Genomic DNA, 24,916 nt, shown 5'->3' on the forward strand with positions numbered 1-24,916 from the left:
ACGGCCACCGCCCATTCCTCATCCCCCCCGCAGCCCCTCAGTCCGACCAAAGCCCCCAGCGAAAGCCCGGAGGGCCGCGGGGCCCGCGCGCCCGCGGCGGCGTCGCCGGGGTGATGACGTAGACCGTCGTGACGTCGCGCGGCGCGGTGACGTCCGACGCGGCGCCCTTGTTTGGGAGCGCGGCGGGCGCGCCCGTTTTGAAGCTGCGCTGAGCGGCGCGGGCGTCGCCGCGGCCCGGGCCGCCGCCCCTGCCCACCGCGCGACGCCCGCCAGGCCCGGGCCGCCCGCCCGCGGCCGCCGCGCCCCCGCCTCGGCCCGGGCCCCCGGGCGGCCGAGCCCCGTCAGGCCGGGGCGGCCCGGGCCGCGCCCACCATGCCGCCAGGCAAGGTGCTGCAGCCGGTGCTGAAGATGAAGGTGGACGAGCTCTTCCTGTGCTGGCTCAGCGAGGCCAGCACGCAGCGCATGCTGCAGGACGGCCTGCACCGCATCAAGGCGCCCGGCCCGGCCGCGCTGGGCGCCGGGGACGCGGGCCCGCCCGAGGCCTGGCCGCCCGCCTGCCGGCCGGCCGCGCCCGAGCCCTCGGGGGCCGCCGCCGCCACGCCGGGGCCCGCGCCCGCGCTGCCCCTGGGAGCCGCCGCCAGCCCCCGGCTCGGGCCGCACGCCCGCGGCGCCCGCAGGTCCGCCGGCCCCAGAGCAGTAAGTGACCCTCGCCTCCCGCGCCGCGCGCGGCACCCGGCCCGGCCCAGACTGCGCGCCCTCGCAGCTGGACGGTGACAGCCGCGGCCCCAGGTGGACGCCTGCGGAGCTCAGGCTTCCCGGCCGGCGGTCGTTTCCACCCCCAGCAGTGGTCCCACTGCGCTCGAATGATGAGCCTGGCCGTTCCAGCCCGCATTTGTCTGGTGGCCATTGCACAATGGCCGGAGCTGACCGCAGGGCCTTGGTTTTCCTTAAAGGCTCTTCCTGTCCTTCAATACTGTGTCGCTTAGCGTGGTGACTCGTGGCCTCAGATGGTACAGAGCACTGCGTGCTGCGTGCGGATCCCACACCCAGCCTCTCCTGGAGGCTCTTTTGAGCCAGTGTTTCGACTGGCATTGGCCCAGGGCCCTGAGCACGGCAGGAAGCGGTAGATGATGTAGAGCGCTAGACCATGCGCCACGAGCTGAGTGACAGGTGTCAATTCCCAGGAGAGGCCTGCGGTTCTGAGTGACTGGTGGTTGTCTACTGTGACCTGATCTAGAGCACTTCAGAGACGGTAGGACTCAGGACAGGGAGCGAGAGCTGGAGGCAGCCTGGGAGAGCACCTGGTTAGGCCCCGGGCGCGTCTGGTCCTGTGGGACTCAGCCCAGTACCCACCCTTGAGCTCTGGCCCCGTGAACTGCCGGGCTTTGGCCCTTTAGAATCCCTCGCCCGAATCCCGTCTGCTGAGGAGCCAGGTGTGCTGTGGTGCCGGGCTGCAGTTCTCCCGCAGTCTCGCTGCGCCCACCCCGTCCCGCTCTTACTCCTTGGGTTTGCCGATGAGCTGCTCAGTGACAGAAAACCAGGAGCCACTGTGAGATAACGTCCTGTAGTCCGAGACCCAGAGACTGTGGGAATGCCCCTAGGGTTGGAAATAACCACTGCCCATCAGCTCTGTGGGGGGGCCTTCAGCAGAGCAGGCCATGAGCCCCTGGGCAGTGGAAATGGAGTCCCCCAGGTGTTCCAAGCAGGGAGAGGCCGTTTTCTGCTTGGAGAGGTGGTCAGGAAGTGAGTTGTGGGGCCCGGGAGGCGGGCGGAGGGAGGACACGCTGCAGAGGGTAGTGAGCTCGGTTGTGAGCCTCGCTCAGCCACCGGAGCGGTCTGCGGCCCCTGCAGAAGGGAAGCCTGGGCTGGTCGAGTTGGGCAGGTGCCGAGCTCTGAAATCTGTGTGGGAATCTGTGCTCAAGGTGTGGCTGCCTCCCAGGCTTCTGAGGGACCGGGGATGCCCTGGGAGCAGCCCTGACCACCATTAGCACGGCCTGCATGCACTGCCTGAGAAAGACCTGCTCCCATCTGGAGGGGCAGGCGTGGGCTGGCGAGCCGGGAGGGCATCCAAACGTGCGGCGTGGGGACCACGAGGAGAGCGTCCTCAGGATCGCTGGCTCGCAGGGTGGGCTGGGAGAGCCCTCGGCTGGCCTGCTGCAGCCGGGACCAGGGCGAGGAGCCTGGTTTTGTGAAAGCAGGGTTGTTGCCGCACACGTCCCAGAGGTTCTGAACGTGGTATGGGTCTTGCCCGAGTCCTGACGCTTGCCTTGAACTTGCCTTAGGGGTTTGGAATGTGTGGGTGACTCCGCTGAGCTTGAGGAGGCCTGAAAGGACCCGCTTTCAGTGACCAACAGTGCGTGAGCTGTCGGGTGTCCGCTCAGCTCCCCCGCCAACCGTGTGGGGAGGCACAGCGAGGCTAAAACAGGGCCTGGCCACCCGTCCCCCTCGGGTGCACACGTCCCCGGCGATCAGCACTGCGGCAGGGACGACGCCAGCCCTGCATGCAGAGGTGGCCTGCAAGGTCAGGGGTGCTCAGGACGCGCCGCCACCCCCTGAGGAGCATGCGAGCACCACGTGCAGCAGACCCTGGGCTCTGCCAGTGCCCCCAGTCTGTGCTGATGGGCCCAGCCACGAGGTCTGCTGGCCAGAAGGCCTAACTCTGCTTCCGGCCAGGGGACGTGCGGGCACACTCACCGAGGGACTGCTGGAGGAGTCACCGGCGCAGGCCACACCTTCGCCGGTGGCTCCTCCTGTTTTCGGCCCCACCGGCGGTGGGCCCGGGTTCACCTGTCGGTCCTGTCTGGTCCAGGTGGAGAGGTCAGGTGTCCTCCTGGGGAGTGCAGGGAAGGGTGCCTTCAGGAGCTGCAGCGTGAGACCTCGCCCCGGAAGTAGTTCCTCGCCCTCAGAGGGAGCCTGTCCCACCCACCCAATTGGATGCAGGTGTGGGTACAGGTAGGCTTGCGCGCGCCTGCCCTGGCGCCGCTCGGCTTCAGCTCCTCCGCGTCCGTGTAGCTGTCCAAAGCCTCTGGTTAGAAATCAGCCAGACACACCGCGGCGTCCCTGTGGGGTGCACACTGGTGTGCCTGGTTCAGGTTGCGTCCGGGGTCGCTCTGCAGGGGTCGGGACCGACGGACAGTCACCAGGTGGACCGGGCGTCGCACCTTGGAGAAACTGCGGTGCGGACGGCCGTGCGCTGCCCTGTGCTGAAAGTGGACTCTGGGATTTCAGGGTCTGGGGAAGAACGGTCTCCTTCTCCTTTGTGATGGAAATGTAAACGTATTCTTTTTTCTTTTCTTTTCTCCGTACTGGGAAGGGAGCCCAGGGGTGCTTAGTGCTGAGCCACACCCCAGTGCTTTTTAAATGTCGGACGGGACCTCGCTAAGGTGCTGAGGCTGCCTGCAGCACGGGGTCCCCTGCCTGGCCTCCTGGTGGCGGACCTGCTGTTTTAACTAACGTCCTTCTGCAGCAGGGCTTTAGTCTGGTCTGCGCCCTGGGCGGCGGGGGCTGGTTCTGGGTGTGTACGCCCCAGCGCCTCTGCACCGGGAGGAGTGGGCAGGCGCTGCCACCGTCTCACCTGCACACACGAGTGCGGAGTGGACCCTGGGGTCTCACTGTCTGCAGCAGGCTGTGCCCACCCACTCCCAGAGGACAGCAGGGTGGGCAGCAGGCAGAGAGGGGGTAGGCGTGTGGGGGTCTGTGGGGAGGTGAGGGTGGGGGGTCCGTGGGATCTGAGGGGACCACGGGGAGGCGAGGGGTCTGCAGGGCTCGGCCAGGTGGGCGTGGAGGCTCCAGCTGCTTTGGTCTCAGAGGTCCACCCTCCGGCGTCCCCACGGGACGGTTTGTTGCCAGGCGGCGCCCAGCGATGGCTGACCGGTTAGCCAGTTTGATTTGCTTCCCCTGTTGCAGGCTGTCCCTCTGTTCACCCCGCTGGGTGTTGTAGTGACCCGCGTGAGCCCCCTGACGCTCTAGCCACAACACCCGCTCTCAGCCCGTGATTCGGCACGGCCGGTGGCTGGGCTCTGGCTGGGCGGCTCCCAGCTGCCTCCTTCGCGTGTCTGGTCAGGGCGGCTGGTCACTGCTGCTCGTGGTCCCTGGTCCCCAGTGTGTGTCACAGGTGGGAGGCTGCAGAGCTGCAGAGGGACATCCGTGGTGCAGCTCTGCCCGCCCCTGCACACACCGTGCCCGTCTGTGGCCTGTGGCGCTGCAGAGCCGCCATGTGGGACACGTGCAGAGTGCCTCCCGTTTGCACGCGTAAAGGAGCCCTGGCTGAATACACGTCTGCAGGGTGCGAGCACACTTGGCCTGCCTTGTCTTCAGAGTGGACATCTGGGGAGCTGAGTGGGCCAGAGGCAGACTTTTGAGTCCTCCAGCAAGGTAAGGGGCAGAGGCAGGGGTGCGGGACCAGGAGGGTCCCCGACAGAGCTTGGAAAGGGGATTGGTTACTGGGACAGGCAGGGAGAGTGTGTAGCCAAAGAGTCCCCAGGCCGAGGGGTCCAGCCGCAGCATGCTGGAGAAGGCCAGCGTGAGCCACAGTGTGTGCAGAAGGCCAGCGTAAGCCACAGCATGTGCAGAAGGCCAGCGTAAGCCACAGCGTGTGCAGAAGGCCAGCATGAGCCACAACTCTGCCGGAGAAGGCCAGCGTAAGCCACAGCGTGTGCAGAAGGCCAGCGTGAGCCACAGCGTGTGCAGAAGGCCAGCGTGAGCCACAGCGTGTGCAGAAGGCCAGCGGGAGCCACAGTGCGTGCAGAAGGCCAGCGTGGCAGGACCCAGGCCTGGGAGGGAGGAGCAAGGGAGCTACGTGTGCACCCCACACTTCTCCAGATCTGGGGGTGCAGCACACCCAAGAGACCTTGGCCCTCTGCACTCTGGGTGGTTGCCACTCAGGCCCCTTCATGACACAGTGACATGGGACGTTGACAGTGGGGACACTGACCGTGGGGGGTGGAGCAGGGCACAGGGGAACCTGCTGCCTGGTGCTCCTGTAAACCCGAGGCTGCTAGTCTCCATTAGGTGGGGGGACGAGGGACAGGGGACGGTGATGAGGAAGGAAACAGAATCTGTCAGCAGGGAGGGGAGGAGAGGCCAGGAGAGGGCCGAACCAGGGCCTGAGGGCGGCCGTGTCCTGCGCTCTGCCTTCGCTGGGGGGCCAGGAAGGGCTGTGCCTGCTGGTCAGGTGCCACCAGGGCTCTCGGGCACCCCGAGGCTCTGGGGCCTTTTCCAGCTCCGTTCATTTGGGGGTGTGGAACCCAGGGTGCTCATCCACTGCGCCTGTCCCCAGCCCTTTTTACTTTTCATTTTGAGACTCAGTCGCCTGGGCTGCTCAAACCTGAGCCTCCTGAGCCACTGGGATGACAGGTGTGTGCCGGCTTTCCTGACTCTGAGTGCCCTCCCTGGTCAGGCCCTGGGCTGGCTTAGGACATTGATCTGCCGGTGACCTGCTGAGTCTGGGCTGCATGGCTCCCTGGGTGGCTGCAGGGCCCTGTCATTCTTAGAGCAGGGCCCTTCTCCCTGGTCAGGCCCCGGGGCTCCCTGGCTGGCTGCAGGGCCTGCAGCAGTGCGAGGGGCTCCCCGCAGGTGCCCTGCCTTGCCGCGGTGTCTGCCCGTCGTACTTCAAGCCGGGCCTTGAGTGGTTTGGGGTCGCTCAGCAGCCTGGAGGGAGGGGCCTGCTGAGGGCTCCATCGTGGGCACAGTGCGCCTTACTTCCCCCGCTCCTTCCTGCTGGTGGGGACCCACGGGAGGCCCCTGGGTGCTGGCCTCCGTGTGTCTGGAGCCACGCTGCCCACCGCCCTCCTCTCTTCCTCCTCAGCTGCACTTGTGGGATCTCGCACTGGAGGACTGCCACCCGAGGGAGGTGCTGGCCACTGGGCCCCTCAGGCTGAAGGGCACGTTGGCACCCCACTGCCGTGGGCTGTCCCTGCCTCTCCTCTAGGGCAGGAGCACGGCCACACAGGTCGATCCCTCTGTCCCAGGCATGGTGCGCGGTGCCGGGACCCAGGGCCCAGGGCCCAGGGCCCAGGGAAGGAGCTGCACCTGGGCTCCCGGGTTAGCGGGGTGCCCGGGTCAGTTCTGCTCTGAGGGGTCTGGGCTCCTGGCTTAGCTGGGCTCCTGGGTTGGTTCTGCTCTGAGGGGTCTGGGCTCTCGGGTTAGCTGGGCTCCTGGCTTAGCAGGGCTCCCGGGTTAGCAGGGCGCCTGGGTCGGTTCTGCTCTGGTGTCTGAGCGCCCGAGTTGGTCTTGCTCTCAGGGGTCGCCACTTCCCTGGGGAGGGAGGAGCCTTTGGGTGCCCGTGGCCCGGGCCCAGGCCCTCCCTGAGGGTGACTTGTTTGTGTTCTGGGGACGAGCCACGTGATGGGTCGGGTCACTGCGTGAAGCTCCCGCTGGGCTGGGCCGCAGGAGTGGAGCGGGCAGAGCGAGGGGAGGAGCAGCGCCCGGCCAGTGCAGGCAGCTCCTGTCCGGCTCCCTCCGCACAGCGGGCTGGGAGGGGCGCCTGCCGCCTGCGCTGCCTCCCCCGCCCGCCTGCACCATGCGCCCTCCTCAGCCTGTGGAATGCGCGCGGCTCAGGGCCGGTCCCCAGAGCGCCTGGCCCGGGACGCATGGAGCTTGCTGAGCCCGGCGGCCGCCCGGAGTGTCCCGCCGGCCCCGGCTCTGCCCAGTCCCGAGAGCGCGGTGCCCGGCCCGGCCCCCGGAGGCCCATGCGAGCGGACGGCATGCGGCTCAGGGACCTGTCCCTCCGCCAGGACCCCGACCTGCGGCAGGAGCTGGCCTCGCTGGCCCGGGGCTGCGACTTTGTGCTCCCGTCCCGCTTCAAGAAGAGGCTGAAGGCCTTCCAGCAGGTGGGTGGGGGCTGTGGTCCTGCCGCACTGGAGGGGTCTGGGGGCTGTGGTCCTGCCGCACTGGAGGGGCCTGGGGGCTCTGGTCCTGCCGCACTGGAGGGGTCTGGGGGCTGTGGTCCTGCACCCCAGGAGGGGTCTGCAGGCTGTGGTCCTGCCGCACTGGAGGGGTCTGGGGGCTGTGGTCCTGCCGCACTGGAGGGGCCTGGGGCTCCCAGCAGTTGGTAGGGGTCCCCAGGGGCTCTCAGGGCCAGGGCCTCCTGCTGTCCCTTGGAGTTGGGAAACCCTGGAAGACCCGGGGGCCAGTGTGATGCACGCTTGCTGGACAGGTGCTGGGCACCCCGGGCTGTGGGCCTTAAGTACCGAGGTCCAGGAGGGTGGACTTGAACGGTCTCCGGCGCCGGGTGATAAACACGCACACGGCCTCCTGGTCGCTGTGCTGCTGGCCAAGCTGGGCTTAGCGGCTCCCTGAGGCCGCCTTCACGTCGCAGGTCGGTCACCCGCCGGGGCCAGGGTGGAGGGCGGTGGGGTCACCATGCCACTGTTGACCTGGCCCTCGAGGCCTGCAGGTGCTCAGAGAAGCTCTGTCTGTGCCTCCTGTGTCCTGCCCGCTGCTCTGAGGAAGGGCCTCCATTACCTAGAGGGAGCCCCGCGACGGCCTGGGCTGCTTGGGCTTGGTCTCGTTCTGGTGAATCTCCTTGTGGGGGGCAGGGGCGGGTCATGGGGGGCAGGGGTGGGGTGCTGGGGGACAGGGCCGTAGGGTCACGGTGCTGGGGGAAGGGACTGGGTGCTGGGGACAGACACATGGCCATAGGGTCAGGGTGCTGGGGATAGGGACTGGGTGCTGGGGACAGACACATGGCCATAGGGTCACGGTGCTGGGGGAAGGGACTGGGTGCTGGGGACAGAGACAGGGTGCTGGTGACAGAAGTAGGGTCATGGGCAGGGACAGGGTGCTAGGGACAGCGCCACAGGAGTGAGGACAGGGTGCTGGGGCCAGGACCGTGGGGCAGGGTCTGCTGGCTGCTGGGCTGGACCTGCGGGCGCCTCCGTGCCGCCTCTGACCTTCTGTGAGGTGACATGGCGTGGCCCTGGCTGCAGCACCCTTCTGGGGAGAGCTGGTCTGCTGGTGTCCGGCTGAGCCCCCGGGGCGCCCGTCAGGCTGAGCGCTCCTCTCGGGTGGGTGGAGGCCTGGGCGTGTGTGCAAGGCAGGGCTCCCTCCCGTCCAGTCCGGCGGCCTGGGAGCGCTGGGCGTGGCTGGCCTGGGCCTGCAGGGCAGAGGCGGTGTCGGCAGGTCAGCGACGCCTGCTGCCTTACCTGGACCTGTGGTGGCTCACGAAGTCCTTGGGCTTCCCTTGCTGCCTGGTCCCTGCTGCAGCCTCCGTGACCCTAGGGCCACGCGCCCCAAGGGTCCCCTCCTGGCAGACCATGGTGACAGAGGGCTGTGGGCTGCGCTGTGAAGCCGCGTCCTGGGAACTGGGCTCCCCGGACGGGAGCTGCGGCGTCTCCTGGGCGCGTGCCGAGTCCTGGGTGGACTGGCGTTCTCTGAAGGGAGTTGGGCTGACCACAGGGTGTCGGGGGCTCCGTGCTGGGGAGGGGGCTCTGGCTTCCATCACTGCCACGCTGGCGTCAGGGCCGTGCGTGGAGTCCAGCCCGTCTGCCTGTACGCGGCCCGTGGCAGGTCCTCGGCCAGCACGGACACTCCCAGCTGGGTGGCCGTGGACCGTTCAGGGTCCAGAGATGCCCCCTCCTGAGGTGCACGGTGCTGTTCTGGGCCTGCCTGGTGCCTGCCTGGGGCTCCTCAGCCTGTGTGCTGACCGGCCCCAGACCCTCAGCCCGCCCAGCCCAGCCCTGCCCCTGGGTGGCCAGCACAGCTGCACTGCCCGCCCTGGCAGATGTCCTGGCTTCCCTGCCCTAGGGAGCAAGGCCTCCGGCTCTCCTCACCTGGCCGGATGCGCTCAGGCCACGCCTCTCTGTGAGCGTGCTCCACATCGTCACCTGTCCTGTCACCCGTCACTGTCCTGTGTCTCCTGCGGTTCTCCAGGTCCACCTGCAGTGTGGGTTCCTGGGCGGGGAAGGTGCTGATTCCCCACCCTGCTGCGGCCAGCACCCCGGAGTCCACCGTGGGATGGCGGCCACGGGCGCCCCTCGCGTGCTACCCCGTCTCACGGCAGTGGCACCCAGACTTCTGTGTGAGGCCTGCCCTGCCCAAGCCCGGTGTGCCCATCCGGCAGGGGTGTCGGGCCAGGCTGCGCCCTCGGGTGCATCAGAGCCTGCCTCCGCCACAGTCCAGCTGGTGTCCTTCACCTGCCCCGGATAGCTCCCCGGGCCCGAGCCCTGGCGCTCATGCACCACTGTGGGGGCCGTCACCCAGTGCTCCCGACTTGGCGGGAGAACCGCTGGCCATGGCTGGGCATCTCCACCGCGTGCCTCTGTTGGAGCTCCCACCCTGGACGCAGCTGGGGCCCACGTGCATGGTCCCCGGGCTCAGCCCAGTGCTGCGGGAAGGAGGCCCAGGACGTTGGCCCTGGCCTCCCCCAGCCATCCAGTGCTGCAGGAAGGAGGCCCAGGCGTTGGCCCTGGCCTCCCCAGCCATCCAGTGCCTCCTGGGTTAGCTGTGGGAAGGGGTCTCAGGGAGCACTGATCTTGGCCACAAGGAAGCACCTGACCTGCAGCAAAACGTGGCCACTGTCTGGGGGACAGAGGTGCCCAGAAGCCATGCATGTCCCTCCTGGCCCACCTCCCACGTCACGTGCCCAGGGATCCCAGGCTGCACACGGCCAACTCCAGTTGCCCTCCTGGGGAGGCTGAGTGCCTTCAGCCACCTCGAGCACTTTCTGAGCCCCTCTTGGTCCGTCTCCTGTGCTGTACCTTAGCCCGTGTCCATCTCACTGGGGCTGTTGCGAGGGCTTTCCATCCCACCCTCTGCACTACCTGCTCACAGGTGTCTGCAGAAGAGGTGTGGCCAGGTGCCCCCAGCCCTTTCCTTCTCTATAGCCTCTAGGGGGCTCCCGCCTCTGCACATGAGTTACCTGCACCCTCTGGGGGGACACCCACCTCTGCACATGAGTCACTTGCACCTTCTGGGACACCCACCTCTGCACATGAGTTACCTGCACCCTCTGGGGGGACACCCACCTCTGCACATGAGTCACCTGCACCCTCGGGGGACACCCACCTCTGCACATGAGTTACCTGCATTCTCTGGGGGGCCACCCACCTCTGCACATGAGTTACCTGCATTCTCTGGGGGGACACCCACCTCTGCACATGAGTTACCTGCATTCTCTGGGGGGACACCCACCTCTGCACATGAGTTACCTGCACCCTCGGGGGACACCCACCTCTGCACATGAGTCACCTGCACCCTCGGGGGACACCCACCTCTGCACATGAGTTACCTGCACCCTCTGGGGACACCCACCTCTGCACATGAGTTACCTGCATCCTCTGGGGGGACACCCACCTCTGCACATGATTACCTGCATTCTCTGGGGACACCCACCTCTGCACATGAGTTACCTGCATCCTCTGGGGGGACACCCACCTCTGCACATGAGTTACCTGCATCCTCTGGGGGGACACCCACCTCTGCACATGAGTTACCTGCATCCTCTGGGGGGACACCCACCTCTGCACATGAGTTACCTGCACCCTCTGGGGACACCCACCTCTGCACATGAGTTACCTGCATCCTCTGGGGGGACACCCACCTCTGCACATGAGTTACCTGCATCCTCTGGGGGGACACCCACCTCTGCACATGAGTTACCTGCATCCTCGGGGGACACCCACCTCTGCACATGAGTCACCTGCACCCTCTGGGACACCCACCTCTGCACATGAGTTACCTGCATCCTCTGGGGGGACACCCACCTCTGCACATGAGTTACCTGCATCCTCTGGGGGGACACTCACCTCTGCACATGAGTTACCTGCACCCTCTGGGACACCCACCTCTGCACATGAGTCACCTGCACCCTCTGGGACACCCACCTCTGCACATGAGTTACCTGCACCCTCTGGGGACACCCACCTCTGCACATGAGTTACCTGCATCCTCTGGGGACACCCTCCTCTGCACATGAGTTACCTGCACCCTCTGGGACACCCACCTCTGCACATGAGTCACCTGCACCCTCTGGGACACCCACCTCTGCACTTGAGTTATCTGCATCCTCTGGGGGGACACTCACCTCTGCACATGAGTTACCTGCACCCTCTGGGACACCCACCTCTGCACATGAGTTACCTGCATCCTCTGGGGACACCCTCCTCTGCACATGAGTTACCTGCACCCTCTGGGACACCCACCTCTGCACATGAGTCACCTGCACCCTCTGGGACACCCACCTCTGCACTTGAGTTATCTGCATCCTCTGGGGGGACACCCACCTCTGCACATGAGTTACCTGCATCCTCTGGGGGGACACTCACCTCTGCACATGAGTTACCTGCACCCTCTGGGACACCCACCTCTGCACATGAGTCACCTGCACCCTCTGGGACACCCACCTCTGCACATGAGTTACCTGCACCCTCTGGGGACACCCACCTCTGCACATGAGTTACCTGCATCCTCTGGGGACACCCTCCTCTGCACATGAGTTACCTGCACCCTCTGGGACACCCACCTCTGCACATGAGTCACCTGCACCCTCTGGGACACCCACCTCTGCACTTGAGTTATCTGCATCCTCTGGGGGGACACTCACCTCTGCACATGAGTTACCTGCACCCTCTGGGACACCCACCTCTGCACATGAGTTACCTGCATCCTCTGGGGACACCCTCCTCTGCACATGAGTTACCTGCACCCTCTGGGACACCCACCTCTGCACATGAGTCACCTGCACCCTCTGGGACACCCACCTCTGCACTTGAGTTATCTGCATCCTCTGGGGGGACACCCACCTCTGCACATGAGTTACCTGCATCCTCTGGGGGGACACTCACCTCTGCACATGAGTTACCTGCACCCTCTGGGACACCCACCTCTGCACGAGTCACCTGCACCCTCTGGGACACCCACCTCTGCACATGAGTTACCTGCACCCTCTGGGGACACCCACCTCTGCACATGAGTTACCTGCATCCTCTGGGGACACCCTCCTCTGCACATGAGTTACCTGCACCCTCGGGGGGGGGACACCCACCTCTGCACATGAGTTACCCTTGGGGGCACAGGAGGATGTGACATTCATCTCACGCCAGGCCTCGATTTCCCCGTGCGTGGACGTTTGGCAGCAGGGCGTGTGTTCTGGAGGCCGGCGGCTGGGATGTGTCGTGAGTCTACTCCAGTCAAATAGAAGTGGCCCTGTGAAGCGGTGTCAGCTTTATCAGTGCCGTCAGGACACTGCTTTGCACAGTGTGGAGGACACCAGTGTGGAGGACACCAGGCCTCCCTGGCTGGCCTTGACCGCAGGAGGAGGGACCTACCTAGAGTCCTGCAGGCACATTCCAAGGCGGTTTTGCCACCAGTGCAGCTGGGACCACGGTCGCTGTGGCCAGGGAAACTGCAAGCCCTTTGGAATCTGCTGAGACCCAACTCGGGGCTGGGAAGTGGCCTGTTCCCAGCTGCTCGTGTGTTGGGAAAGAATGTGTCCTGCAGCTGTGCGGCCGAGTCTATTTACGTCCAGGAGATTACACTTGTAAATCCCCCGTGTCCGCACAGGGCTGTTTTGGTGTCCTCTCCCGCCCCACCTGTTGCAGTCTGCTGGAATGGCCGGGCTCAGGCCTTCCCCCTGTGTCCCCCAGCTCTGAGTTCCTCAGGCAGAGCACGCTGAGTCAGTGTTGCAGCTGTGGGTCAGCCACGGGTGGACGCAGAGGCCTTTCTTCCTGGTAGCTGAGCCTGAGCCCCCAAGTGGCCCTCCTCACTCTCCCGAGCCCTTACTAACCCTCAGCCCCTGTGTGGTCCTCCTTGACCTTAGCCTGATCCAGCACTATTGGCTTGTCACGCGTTGTCAGTACTTGGGATCTTGTTCGGGAAGAGCAGAGGGGATGTTGCTTGTGAGTGGCTGCGGAAGGCACCCTGGCAGCCCTGGGCGGTGTCTGAACACTGCCCCTGCTGAACTGTGTGGGACCCAGGGCAGGGGCTTCCTGTCCAAGCTCTGTGAGGGCGGAGGCCCAGCCTCCTGTCATGACGTGTTCACACGTCTGCGGAGACCCACAGGTAGAGGAGGGTCTCTGCTGTGTGGACAGAGGCTGGGACCAGAGTCCCAGGACTGAGCTCCTCCCCAGGCTCCAGGAGGCTCCTTCCCGCCTCTCCAGCTCCTGGGGTCCAGGCAGCCCTGGGCTGGTGGCCCCAGCCCTCCAGCCTCTGCCTCCGTCTCCACGTGGCTCCTCCTCTGTGTCTGTGTCTCCTCTTCTGTCTCTTGTGAGGACACGGCCATGGCCTCAGGGCCACCTGACCAGGAGGAGCTCCTCTCAGGATCTGCGCTCGCTGCCCCTGCAGAAATCCCGTGTCCACACCGGCCTGCTGACCGTGGAGCAGGACTGGACAGATTCGGGGCCGGAGGCTCCAGGGAGGGGCCTGCTGCCACTCTGCTCCTGTTCTCCTGCTTCCTCGTGGGCAGAAGTAGAGGAGGGACGGTGGCAGACTGGCCCTGCCTGATGACGTGTGATGAGGGTGGGAAAGAGCTGGGTCAGCGCAGCATGGACACACAGACTCGAGGAACGTGCAGACTGCCACCCTCTTTGCTGACTCGTTCATACGTCGGTGGCTGGAGGCACTGTCCTCTCTCCAGCCCCAGGTGTCCCTATGCCACCCAGTGCTCGGCCCTCCTCTCCCTGGGTCATGACTGCGTCCACCCTCTGTCCTCCCTGCGTCCGGGCTCCTCCGTGCCTAGGGTCAGCTCCCCCAGCTGAGCTCATCCTCCTGACACCTTGAGGCCTCCTTCCTGTAGCAGGTGGAAGGACCTCCGCTGCCCCTGACCTTTACTGGGGACACAGCTCAGCCCGCGGCAGTGATGTTGGGGCTTCGTGGTGAGTTCTCACGAGCACGCAGCCGGGGAGCTGCCTTGCGGAGAGGCCTGGGAGGAGAGAGTGGCCGGGCCCTCGCCCAGAGCGGCTGCCGTTGGGCCTTGTCCTGCCTGGGGCTGGGGCACGAGGCCGGGTGGCCCAGTGACCAGGAGCTGTGCGCCTTGCTGCTGGCGCTGCCCAGCCAGGGGCCAGTTGGCACTGGGCTTTCCTTCCTCACACCCCACAGGGTTGCGCCCTGGCCTGGGCTGACCCTGAGTGCAGACTCCCCAGCCTCTGCCACGGCTGGGCCTCTCCCCTGCCTCTGAGCCACTCCCTGGGCTGCAGGCTGTGCCAGGGCCTCAGGCACAAACCGGAGGCTCCCTGGCCACTGCCCAACGGTCCTACCCGGCTCACCCAGCACAGTCCCCACTACCCAGGGCGAGGCTGTGCGGCTGGACACTCCATTGCTCTGCGTCCCACACGGTCCTCATTCAGACTTGGAGGATGCGACCAGGAGCCGACCACTGCACATGCTGCAGGACTGGGTGCCCCACCCACGAGTCCAGCACGGGCAGCGAGCCACTGGACGGGTGTGCACGCTCCTCATGTGAGCATCCAGAGAGGGCCTCCAGCCTGTGAAGGGCAGCCTCGAGCCACCCCTCCACACCCTGAGAGCGCAGCTGACCTCCAGGGCCAGGGGACCGGCCACACACCTGAGCACCTGGGCCAGGGCGGCGTCCACACACGAGACCCTGAGGACAGCAGCTGACCTCCAGGGCCAGGGGACTGGCCACACACCTGAGCACCTGGGCCAGGGCAGCGTCCACACACGAGACCCTGAGGACAGCAGCTGACCTCCAGGGCCAGGGGACCGGCCACAGACCTGAGCACCTGGGCCAGGGCATGATCCACACATGTGACCCTGAGGACAGCAGCTGACCTCCAGGGCCAGGGGACTGGTCACAGACCTGAGCACCTGGGCGTCATCCACACACGAGACCCTGAGGACAGCAGCTGACCTCCAGGACCAAGGGACTGGTCACACACCTGAGCACCTGGGCCAGGGCGGCGTCCACACATGAGACCCTGAGGACAGCAGCTGACCTCCAGGACCAAGGGACTGGTCACACACCTGAGCACCTGGGCCAGGGCGGCGTCTACACATGAGACCCTGAGGACAGCAGCTGACCTCCAGGGCCAGGGGACCAGCCACAGACCTGAGCACCTGGGCCAGGGCGGCGTCCACACATGAGACTCTGAGGACAGCAGCTGACCTCCAGGGCCAGGGGACCAGCCACAGACCTGAGCACCTGGGCGTCATCCACACACGAGACCCTGAGGACAGCAGCTGACCTCAGGGCCAGGGGACTGGTCACAGACCTGAGCACCTGGGCGTCATCCACACACGAGACCCTGAGGACAGCAGCTGACCTCCAGGACCAAGGGACTGGTCACACACCTGAGCACCTGGGCCAGGGCGGCGTCCACACATGAGACTCTGAGGACAGCAGCTGACCTCCAGGGCCAGGGGACCGGCCACAGACCTGAGCACCTGGGCCAGGGCGGCGTCCACACATGAGACCCTGAGGACAGCAGCTGACCTCCAGGGCCAGGGGACCAGCCACAGACCTGAGCACCTGGGCCAGGGCGGCGTCCACACATGAGACCCTGAGGACAGCAGCTGACCTCCAGGGCCAGGGGACTGGTCACAGACCTGAGCACCTGGGCGTCATCCACACACGAGACCCTGAGGACAGCAGCTGACCTCCAGGGCCAGGGGGCTGGTCACAGACCTGAGCACCTGGGCCAGGGCGTCATCCACACATGAGACCCTGAGGACAGCAGCTGACCTCCAGGGCCAGGGGACTGGTCACAGACCTGAGCACCTGGGCCAGGGCATCATCCACACATGAGACCCTGAGGACAGCAGCTGACCTCCAGGGCCAGCGGGGCTGGTCACAGACCTGAGCACCTGGGCGTCATCCACACATGAGACCCTGAGGACAGCAGCTGACCTCCAGGGCCAGGGGGACTGGTCACAGACCCGAGCGCCTGGGCGGCACCCACACATGAGACCCTGAGGACAGCAGCTGACCTCCAGGGCCAGCGGGGCTGGTCACAGACCCGAGCACCTGGGCGTCATCCACACAGACTCCTCCGTGGGTTGGTCCCGTAGGAAGCGGGCGTGGTGTGCACCGTTGGCAGGGGTCTTGGCAAGGGGTGTCGAGGCGGCCACTCAGCCAGTGCGGAGGGCACTGTGCTGGGCTCTGGGGGAGACTCCTGCAGAGAGCCGGCCTTCCCTGTGCATAGCCCTCGGCACGGTGGGGTCTGCGTCTCCGCGCACGTCCACCGTGGCCTGTGTGCTTGCCGTGGACGCTGCGGCAGGGCGGGTCATGAGCACCCGCCCGCTGAGCTGGGGGTCCCAGGACCCTGGTGATGTTCATTTAGGTGTCTCTGTGGTCCTGGGGACCAACCAGGGCACCAGCAAGTGCCCTCCCGCCGGGCACATGCCCACCATGATGTGCGCGTCTCCCAAGCATCCAGGGCTCCGGGGAGGGGGACCCGACACCAGCCCCCAAGCCCTGGGTCAGCCAGGTGGGGCCGGCGAGGGAGGCCCTGGGCACGGGCTGCTGGAGCCTGCTGTGCCCAGGGAGGGCACAGCACAGTGCCCGGGAGGCTGCTTCCTCTTTGTCACCTGGGGTCCCGTGGGTGTCCGTGGACGGCCTGCAGGGGGCAGGCCATCGTGCCAGACTCCCGTGGAGGCAGAGGGCAAGCCAGCAGCCTGCAGAGCTGGGCTGATGGACAGGGCCGTGGGGGCCTGCGCTTCCTGCCTGGCCAGAGGGGACCCTGAGCAGGTAGCCGGGGGCAGCAGAGGCCTGTGGTCGCAGCTCAGAGGTCGGGAAGGGACTCTCCTGAGCCGAGGACAGCACCCAGGGGCCTGCTGCTGCTGTCCCTCCGCAGGACAGTGGCCTCTACCCCCTGCTGGGCCCTGGTGGTCCTGTCCCTCAGGACAGTGGCCTGTGCCCCCTGCTGGGCCCTGGTGGTCCTGTCCCTCCTCAGGACAGTGGCCTCTGCCCCCTGCTGGGCCCTGGTGGTCCTGTCCTTCCTCAGGGCAGTGGCCTCTGCCCCCTGCTGGACCCTGGTGGTCCTGTCCCTCCTCAGGACAGTGACTTCTGCCCCCTGCTGGGCCCTGGTGCTGCTGTCCCTCCTCAGGACAGCGGCCTCTGCCCCCTGCTGGGCCCGGTGGTCCTGTCCCTCCTCAGGACAGTGGCCTCTGCCCCCTGCTGGGCCCTGGTGGTCCTGTCCTTCCGCAGGACAGCGGGTCTGGCTTCATGTCCTGCTGTGTCTTCGGGCCTGGGTCTGCTTTGGGCCCTGGGCAGCTGGCACAGCCCTGCTGAGGAATTCCGTGGTCCTTCCTGTGGGGCAGGGCTTCCTGGGCAGGGAGGGGCCTGCTGTGTCCTGGGCGGCCACAGGCCACGTGTGAGGGCCGTGTCAACCCGAGGCCATGGGACAGTCCTCTGCATCTGGTAAAAGTGGGGCTGTCCCACATCCTGACCTCACTCCAGGTCCACCATGCTGCCTGCAGCCAGAGCCAGAGGAGGGTTGTCCCCGTGGACCCTGGTAGCCATCCCCGCTCTCCTGTCCCCTGTGGGTCGTCCAGGCCCCAGGCCTCTGGACACAGGTTGCCCTCCACTCAGTGCCAGCCAGCATGGCCTGCTTTGACCACGTAGCTCGGTGCCCTGGCCCAGTGCCCTCTCATCGCCTACCAGGTACACCCCCCGGCGGCCTCTGCCACACGAGCCTGTCGGCATCACTGTGCAGGTGCACGGTCCCCAGCGTGTCCACTGCACCACTGGGTGTGCAGGGCCCAGCAGTGTGTCCCAGCCTGGCCTCCGGGGGCTGTGGCACTGACCGGGGTGGGTGATTGGCAGGATGGTACCACCCAGGCCTGAGGTCTGAAGGGACACAGCTCCCTGTTGGAGGTGGTGACAGGAGGGACTGTGTCTGAGGCTGTGGTCCGAGGACTTCGGGGACGCCTGGGGATGTGTCACCGTGTGAGCCCAGGGACTTGATGCGCAGTGGGACCGAGTCCGAGCCTGTCTGCGGCCACCGGGATGTGACTCTCAGGCCCCTCCCACTGAGCTGGACGAGGTCTGCCTGCACCTCCTGCGTCCTCGCGCCCCCTGACCAGGTCTGCCCGCACCTCCTGCGTCCTCGCCGCCCCCTGACCAGGTCTGCCCGCACCTCCTGCGTCCTCGCCGCCCCCTGACCAGGTCTGCCCGCACCTCCTGCGTCCTCGCCGTCCCCTGACCAGGTCTGCCCGCACCTCCTGCGTCCTCGCCGTCCCCTGACCAGGTCTGCCCGCACCTCCTGCGTCCTCGCCGCCCCCTGACCAGGTCTGCCCGCACCTCCTGTGTCTCACTGTCCCCTGACCAGGTGTCCCTCACATCTCCGTGCTTGAGGCCCTCGCTCTGCTGTCCTGCTGGGCCAGCCACACCTCACACGGGGGTTGGGGGTCTGGACTTGGGCTTGTTCTGTGCCTTGAGGTCTGAGCCTGGCCAGGCGTGTGCCTGGCCCTCCCAGGGGTCGACCCCACACTGTCCCTGCAGCCGGCAGGCGTCCTGTCTGCCCCCGGGGGCGCCTGGCCCTGCCTGAGGGGCAGGTGTGGCTGTCTGAGCCCGGTCACGGCCTGGCAGGGCCCACCTGGCACGGGCGCCCTGTGGCCATCCGAGTCCTGGCTCGGGGCAGTCGTTCCTGGACAGGATGGCTCCACGGGAGGCACGGAGTGGGCAGTGTGGCCCTCTGCCTGTGCAGGGAGGGGGCCCAGCAGTGACCACGCTGGTGGCGGCACTGAGCTCAGCCATGGCGGAGCCCGGCTCCCGCGCTGTGACAGCCCCATGCCCGCGAGGCCCGGCCCTCCTCCAGCGCTTGACGTCGTGGTGGCCTCAGCTCAGGCGCTGACCCTGCAGATCCCTCAGCCCACGAGCCCTGACCGTGGCCCGTCTGGAGGCAGACTCCTGAGCCATGCTGTCCTGGGAGCTGCGTCAGAGAGGGACCTGGCCACGAGTCACCTCAGCACCGCCCCCCCACCCCGTGGGGCACCTCACGCAGGACCCTTCACCTGGGAGGGGGTCATCCAGGAGGACGTGGTTCCTCCCGTCCACACAGGTCCCAGGATCGTGATCATCAGCTTGGAAACGGGACAGACCCAGGTTCTGACAGGGTTTGGAAATGGGGTGGACAGTCCCAGGTTCTGATGAGGTGTGGCCGCTTCTTCCTCAGGTCCAGGCAAAGAAGGCAGAGCCGCTGCCCCCGGCCACCAGCCACAGCATCCCAGCTTTCTACTTCCCCCGAGGCCGCCCCAAGGACACGGTGAATGTGGATGCCATCATCACCACCATCGAGCGCACCTTCGCCCAGTTCCCTCACGAGAGAGCCACCCTGGAGGACATGGGCAGGGTGGCCAAGGTGAGTGGAGCACCCCAGGCGTGGGAGGAGCGGGAGCCAGGAGGACGCGGGCGGGAGGCGGGGTCACGTGGGCAGCAGCCGCCCCTCGGCCCAGGAGAGCCAGGGAGCACGTGGGCGGGAGGCGGGGTCGCGGGGAGCGCGGGGTCGCGGGGAGCGCGAGCTCGCAGCTCCCTGGTTGGTGTCCAGAGGCGGTTTCTGCCTTTCTTACTCCGATTCTTGACGTGGAGGTCGCGGGAGGTTTTGCACGACTTGGACGGAGACTGAGATAGCGAACCCAGCCAGCCGCCCCCGCCTGTGGCCCTCAGGGGCCACCCCTCTGCGCTCAAGAGTGAGCCAAGGGCACACCCTGCTAGGGCGCGAGGCCTGCCCTGTGGTGCCGGTGTTGGGGTGGGTGTGCAGGTCCTGCTGGGTGAGAGCTAGCTGGGCGGCACACACCCCTGCCAGTGTGCCAGTCCTCCGAGTGTGCAAGCCTTGGTGGATGTGAACCATGGGAACAAGACACGTGTCAGGGTCATGTGCTGAGGGCGCGGGCCAGGACGGCGTCGGAGGCAGGTGGGCGCGGGGCGCGTGTGGGCGCAGCCCCAAGTCGGGGCGTGGGGACGGCATCAGAGGCGGGTGGGCGTGGGGGCGCGTGTGAGCGCAGCCCGGAGTCGGGGCGCGGGCCCGTCGGCGTCGGAGGCAGGTGGGCGCGGGGGCGCGTGTGGGCGCAGCCCGGAGTCGGGGCGCGGGCCCGTCGGCGTCGGAGGTGCGTGCGCTTTTCACCTACCGCAGAGCTGCCGGTGCAGCACCGTCTGCCGCCCTTTCGGCGGTGCCCAGGGGTTTCCTAGGCGCCATCCTCTGAGGTGACCTTGCTCACGGGCCGGGTCCTGATGCACGTGGCTGCCGCGTGCCTGTCCACTGCTCAGCCCTGCCTGGAGTTGGTCACACTGGGTCCCCTCGCGGCGCTTTCCCAGGACCCGTGAGTCTACCCTCCCGTGTCCGGTGAGGATTCGGTGAATGAGTTGTCCTTCAGCGCCGGACTGAGGCAGGGCAGCCCGGGTGCGCTGCTGTACCTGAGGTGAGCGGTCCAGGTGCAGAACAGGCATCCACCGCGCGGGACAGTAAGCTGCTCGCCTAGGGCCCGTCCTTGTGGTGCAGTGTGTGCGTGAGAGGAGCGACGCACGTGCCACCAGTCCTGCCTGTGTGTGTGTGTCCACCAGGCCTGTCCTCCTATCCAGGTGGACTTACCTCCCTGGGCCCCCACAGGTCTCTGCAGCTCTGTGTCTTGCCTGCCTGCAGGTTTGTCCTTGGGGAAGAGCTGCCCACCAGCCCTCAGCAGCCCGTTTCCCTGTCTTGCAGACAAGCTGTGTCCCTGTGGGCTGCCGTCTGCCCCAGGCCCACCTTGAGGCCGCTGCCCGCCTGTCCCTGGGGCTCTGCCTTGAGGCCGCTGCCCGCCTGTCCCTGGCGAGCCGTCTCCCTGTGGTGGCTGTGGGCAGAGTGTCCTGCAGCCCTGTGGCGTCCCTGCCCTGTGGGCACAGGCTGGCGTCTCCATCTGGTAGTGACCGTGTGGCCCCCTTCTCTCTGGGCCGCGTGCCTGCGCTGCTCCCTCTGGCTGGTCGCCTGGCCGAGGCTGCGTGCGGGGTGGTCGTGCAGCCGGAGAGTGCAGGCTCTGACGACGGCCGCTGCTGCTTCCAGGGGCTCTGCTCTCCTCGGGACTGAGTCGGTCCTCGCGCCCTTGGCTTCCTGATTTCCTCCTGCAAGCAGGTTTGCTTAGCAGTCTTCCCCGTGAGCGTGGCTTGCTCCCGTAAGGCTTTCTGACCGCTCGCTTGTTTCTTCCGCGTCAGTGATGTTGACTTGACTTTGGTATTGTCCTGGTGACCTGCTGTAAGCCACACCTTCCTCCTCTCTGCTGTGAGCACGTGGTGCTGTGTGCTGAGTACTGCTTTCCACAGGTTGACTTAGCTGTAGTCGTGATGTCTGGTGTAGTCAAGGCTCTTTCTCCTCTCTGCTGTGAGCACGTGGTACTGCGTGCTGAGTACTGCTTCCCACAGGTTGACTTAGTTGTAGTCCTGATGTCTGGTGTAGTCAAGGCTCTTTCTCTTCTCTCCTGTGAGCACATGGTGCTGTGTGCTGAGTACTGCTTCCCACAGGTTGACTTAGCTATAGTCATGATGTCTAGTGTAAGCCAAGGCCTTCCTCCTCTCTCCTGTGAGCACATGGTGCTGTGTGCTGAGTACTGCTTCCCACAGGTTGACTTAGCTACTGTTTTCTGTAGCTGAGGCTCTTCCTCCCCTGGGGAGGTCTGCTCTGCTGGCCGAGTGGAGGCTGTCCTTGATTCTGAGACGCTGCGCACCTTCAGAGGGCTCTGTGGTGGAGAACTTCCTGGGCAGGATGCCCTGGGTGGCCTCGCTCCTGTAGGTCTCTGGGCTGGTTTTAGGAGGCCGGGAGGCCGGCTTGGTGCCTCCCCGGGGGCCCGTGTTTGGATGGCATGCTGTCTGCTCCTGGGGCTCCCGTCTTGCAGGGGTCTGCATGGCTGTGGGTCTCGAGGGGTGCTGCTCATGGGGTGCTGGGCAGCAGCTGAGTCCTGGGGCTGTTGGCTGGTAAGTGCACAGCAGGCCGCATCCGGTCCTGTCTCTGGTGAGCAGCTCCGCGGCGGACTGCGCCCAGCACTGCAGAGGAGCAGCCGTCAACCGATGTGTCACTTCCTGGCGGCTCACTGCCGTGTCGGGTGCCGTGGACGTTGTCTGGATGTCCTCCTTGGCCCAGCAGCCCTGCTGAAGACCGTCGCTCCCTCCCCCATGGCCTCGGTGCTTGGAGCTTCCGCTGGCTCCTCATGGGACACAGCGGGCGGCAGCCTCCCATCCCGAGTCAGACCCTGGTCCCCTTCCTGGGCTGCACCCGTGAGCTCAGCCCCTCCCAGAGCCCACCTCCCACACCAGCACCTGGTGAGGACTCAGCACAGGAACTTGGGGACACACACTCAGGTCCCTGCCCTGCTCAGAGGGCTGGTGCATCCTGTGTGAGTCTCCTGGGCTGCTGTGACCAGACCCCCAGCCCGGGGCTGATGGACCCCAGACCTGACCGCTCTCAGCTCCGCAGGCTGCAGCCCAGGTCCAGGCGGGGCGGACTCGGAGCTGCTGAGGCTGCTTCCTGCTCACAGATGGCGCTGCTCCTGGTCCTCACAGGTGGAAGGGCAGGGGGCTCTCTGGTCTCTGTAGCAGGACCCTGGTCCCCTTCCTGGGCTGCACCCATGAGCTCAGCCCCTCCCAGAGCCCCACCTCCCACACCAGCTCCTGGCAAGGACCCAGCACAGAAACTTGGGGACACTCTGCCAAACCTCAGCACCCTTTCCTAGGATGACAGTGTCCCCACCTTCTGGGTTCCTGGTCCATTGTCTGTGTGGAACCCTGACAGTCGCCCACTCAGGTCTCGCAACCTCTGGAGGGGGCTGTGGAATCTCCTCAGTGCCTGGTGGGACTCCCCCTGGGGCCTCCCAGGTTTGTGGGCTCCTCCTCGGTGCTGGTGGCTCCTTTGGTGGCATTTCTAGTGGTGAAGACAGCTTCTGTGCATGTGTTGCTTTTGGCAAGAGGTGTCAGTCATGCCTGCCCTGCTTCCCTCCTGGACACCACCGACCACGACCTGTGGGCTCCGTGGCCGCGTGGCTGGTGCCTCCGTCACGTGGGTTGTTTTCTCTTTGAAGAGCGCAGGGCTTTGCTAGGTTTAAGCCTCCAGGTGCTGTGTTGGCTGTGTTCGGTCCTCTCTGGGCGCCCTGCTCTGGTCTGCCCTGATGCCCTCCTGCGGCTGCCAGGTGGGACTGGAACCTGACCCTCCTCCCTGTGTGCTGGCCGTCCCCGCTGTGCTGGCCCTGTCTGTGCTCTCAGGTTTGAAGTGCAGGGTTTCTGGCATCCTTGGATTGGGGATGTTGCCGCAGGGTCGGGATCTTCTGTTTGTGCTGCTGGGCCTCTGGGCCTTGGCCTGGCCAGGCTCCTGCCACGGACGCTGAGTGCTGTCTGCTGTGGGCTACTGTGCACCCAGCACTCGGAGCCAGCTGCTCTCCTCCCGCCCCCAGGATGGCCAACACCCAGGGCAGGAGCAAGAGCAGGTCTCACGCTTGCTGAGGGGCATGAGGGTCGCGTGGTCTGCAGCGGCACTCTCCCTCTCCACTCAGGTGTGTGCTGTGTCCAGGGCCCACTGACCACTCCCTTCTGTCCCTCAGGCCTGTGGCTGCCCGCTGTACTGGAAGGGGCCACTCTTCTATGGAGCCGGTGGAGAGCGCACAGGCTCTGTGTCTGTCCACAAGTTCGTGGCCATGTGGAGGAAGTGAGTCCTGACCAGGCGAGGGCGCACTAGGGGCAGGGTCCCTGGGTCCTCGTCCCCATGAGCCACCCCCAGGGCTGGGCCACGCACCGACGTGCATCCCTCCTGGCCTCCCATCCACCCCAGGGTCCTCATCTGTACACTGTCCGTCCGCCCCCGTGTCTGGGCAGCGGGTGCTCAGACCGGTCATCCCCCGTCTGGTCCTCATCTGTATGCTGTCCCTCCACCCCTGCATCTGGCCAGCAGGGGGCTCAGATCTCTCATCCCCAGGGTCCTCCAGAACTGCCACGACGATGCCGCCAAGTTCGTCCACCTGCTAATGAGCCCTGGCTGCAACTACCTGGTGCAGGAGGACTTCGTCCCCTTCCTGCAGGTGAGCTCTGCTGTGGGTGCAGGGTGTCCATGGCAGGGAAGGCCCGGCCCCGCCCCCAGGCTGCCCCTCCCCTGGGGCTCCTCCTACGCAGGCCTGGGCCCCCCCCTCGGCTGACACTCCCCTGGGGCTCCTCCTACGCAGGCCTGGGCCCCGCCCCCGGCTGACACTCCCCTGGGGCTCCTCCTACGCAGGCCTGGGCCCCGCCCCCAGGCTGCCCCTCCCCTGGGGCTCCTCCTACGCAGGCCTGGGCCCCGCCCCCAGGCTGCCCCTCCCCTGGGGCTCCTCCCACGCAGGCCTGGGCCCCGCCCCTGGCTGGCGCCAGAAGCCCACCAGCAGCAGTGCCTTCAGCGTGGGTGTTGACTGCGCACTGGGGTCTGGGGGCCAGGGCTGGAGGCAGCAGCTGCTCTCCTGGGCTCCTCCCGGTGGCAGAGGCCCTTTCCCATGCCAGGCTAGCTCCCTGGACGTGGCTGCCCGCCTGTTCTCGCCTCATGGCGGGCCGCAGAGACGCATGGCAGGGGCTATTCCTGGGACGCAACGAGCGGCCCAGTGGGGAGCGGCCGGACGGGGTCACAGGCTGTGAGGCGGCCCGTGGATCGTGTCGTGGTGGGAGGTGGTGCGTGGCTGTACCTGCAGCCTCTGCCGCGGCCGCCGCGTGGCTCGGCCGTGTCTGTGGCATGGTGACCGCGCGCCCCGCTGGGTGGCCCTCTGCATGCAGGACGTGGTGAACACGCACCCTGGCCTGTCCTTCCTGAAGGAGGCGTCCGAGTTCCACTCCCGCTACATCACCACCGTGAGTACCCGCGCGCCCCGCCACGTGCAGGGCCCCGCAGGCCTCGCCCCGGCCGCAGCCCCACAGCTAGCAAATGGCCGAGCGCCAGCCCACCGAGCCAGCCCCGTGGCGACCGCCAGCCGGCCTGCACACCCTCCAGGTTCTTGAGGGACAGCACGGTGGCCTGATGACACTGGGCCCGAGGCCTGCCCACAGCTGGGG

General features: G+C 66.5%; 1 protein-coding gene across 1 annotated transcript in view; it reads left to right on the top strand.

Moving 5' to 3' along the window:
* Positions 1 to 204: 204 nt before the first annotated feature.
* PPP2R3B (protein phosphatase 2 regulatory subunit B''beta) overlaps positions 205 to 24,916 on the top strand; it is a 33,675-nt gene continuing 8,963 nt past the window's right edge. The window contains exons 1-5 of the mRNA XM_079124991.1: positions 205 to 696; positions 19,071 to 19,256; positions 23,452 to 23,555; positions 23,823 to 23,925; positions 24,641 to 24,715. Of these exons, the coding sequence (XP_078981117.1) occupies positions 373 to 696; positions 19,071 to 19,256; positions 23,452 to 23,555; positions 23,823 to 23,925; positions 24,641 to 24,715 (792 nt within the window). The 5' untranslated portion in view covers positions 205 to 372. The remainder of the gene's footprint in view (positions 697 to 19,070; positions 19,257 to 23,451; positions 23,556 to 23,822; positions 23,926 to 24,640; positions 24,716 to 24,916) is intronic.

Source organism: Sciurus vulgaris (genome assembly GCF_902686455.1).
Source record: "Sciurus vulgaris genome assembly, chromosome: X".
Lineage (NCBI taxonomy): Eukaryota > Metazoa > Chordata > Mammalia > Rodentia > Sciuridae > Sciurus > Sciurus vulgaris.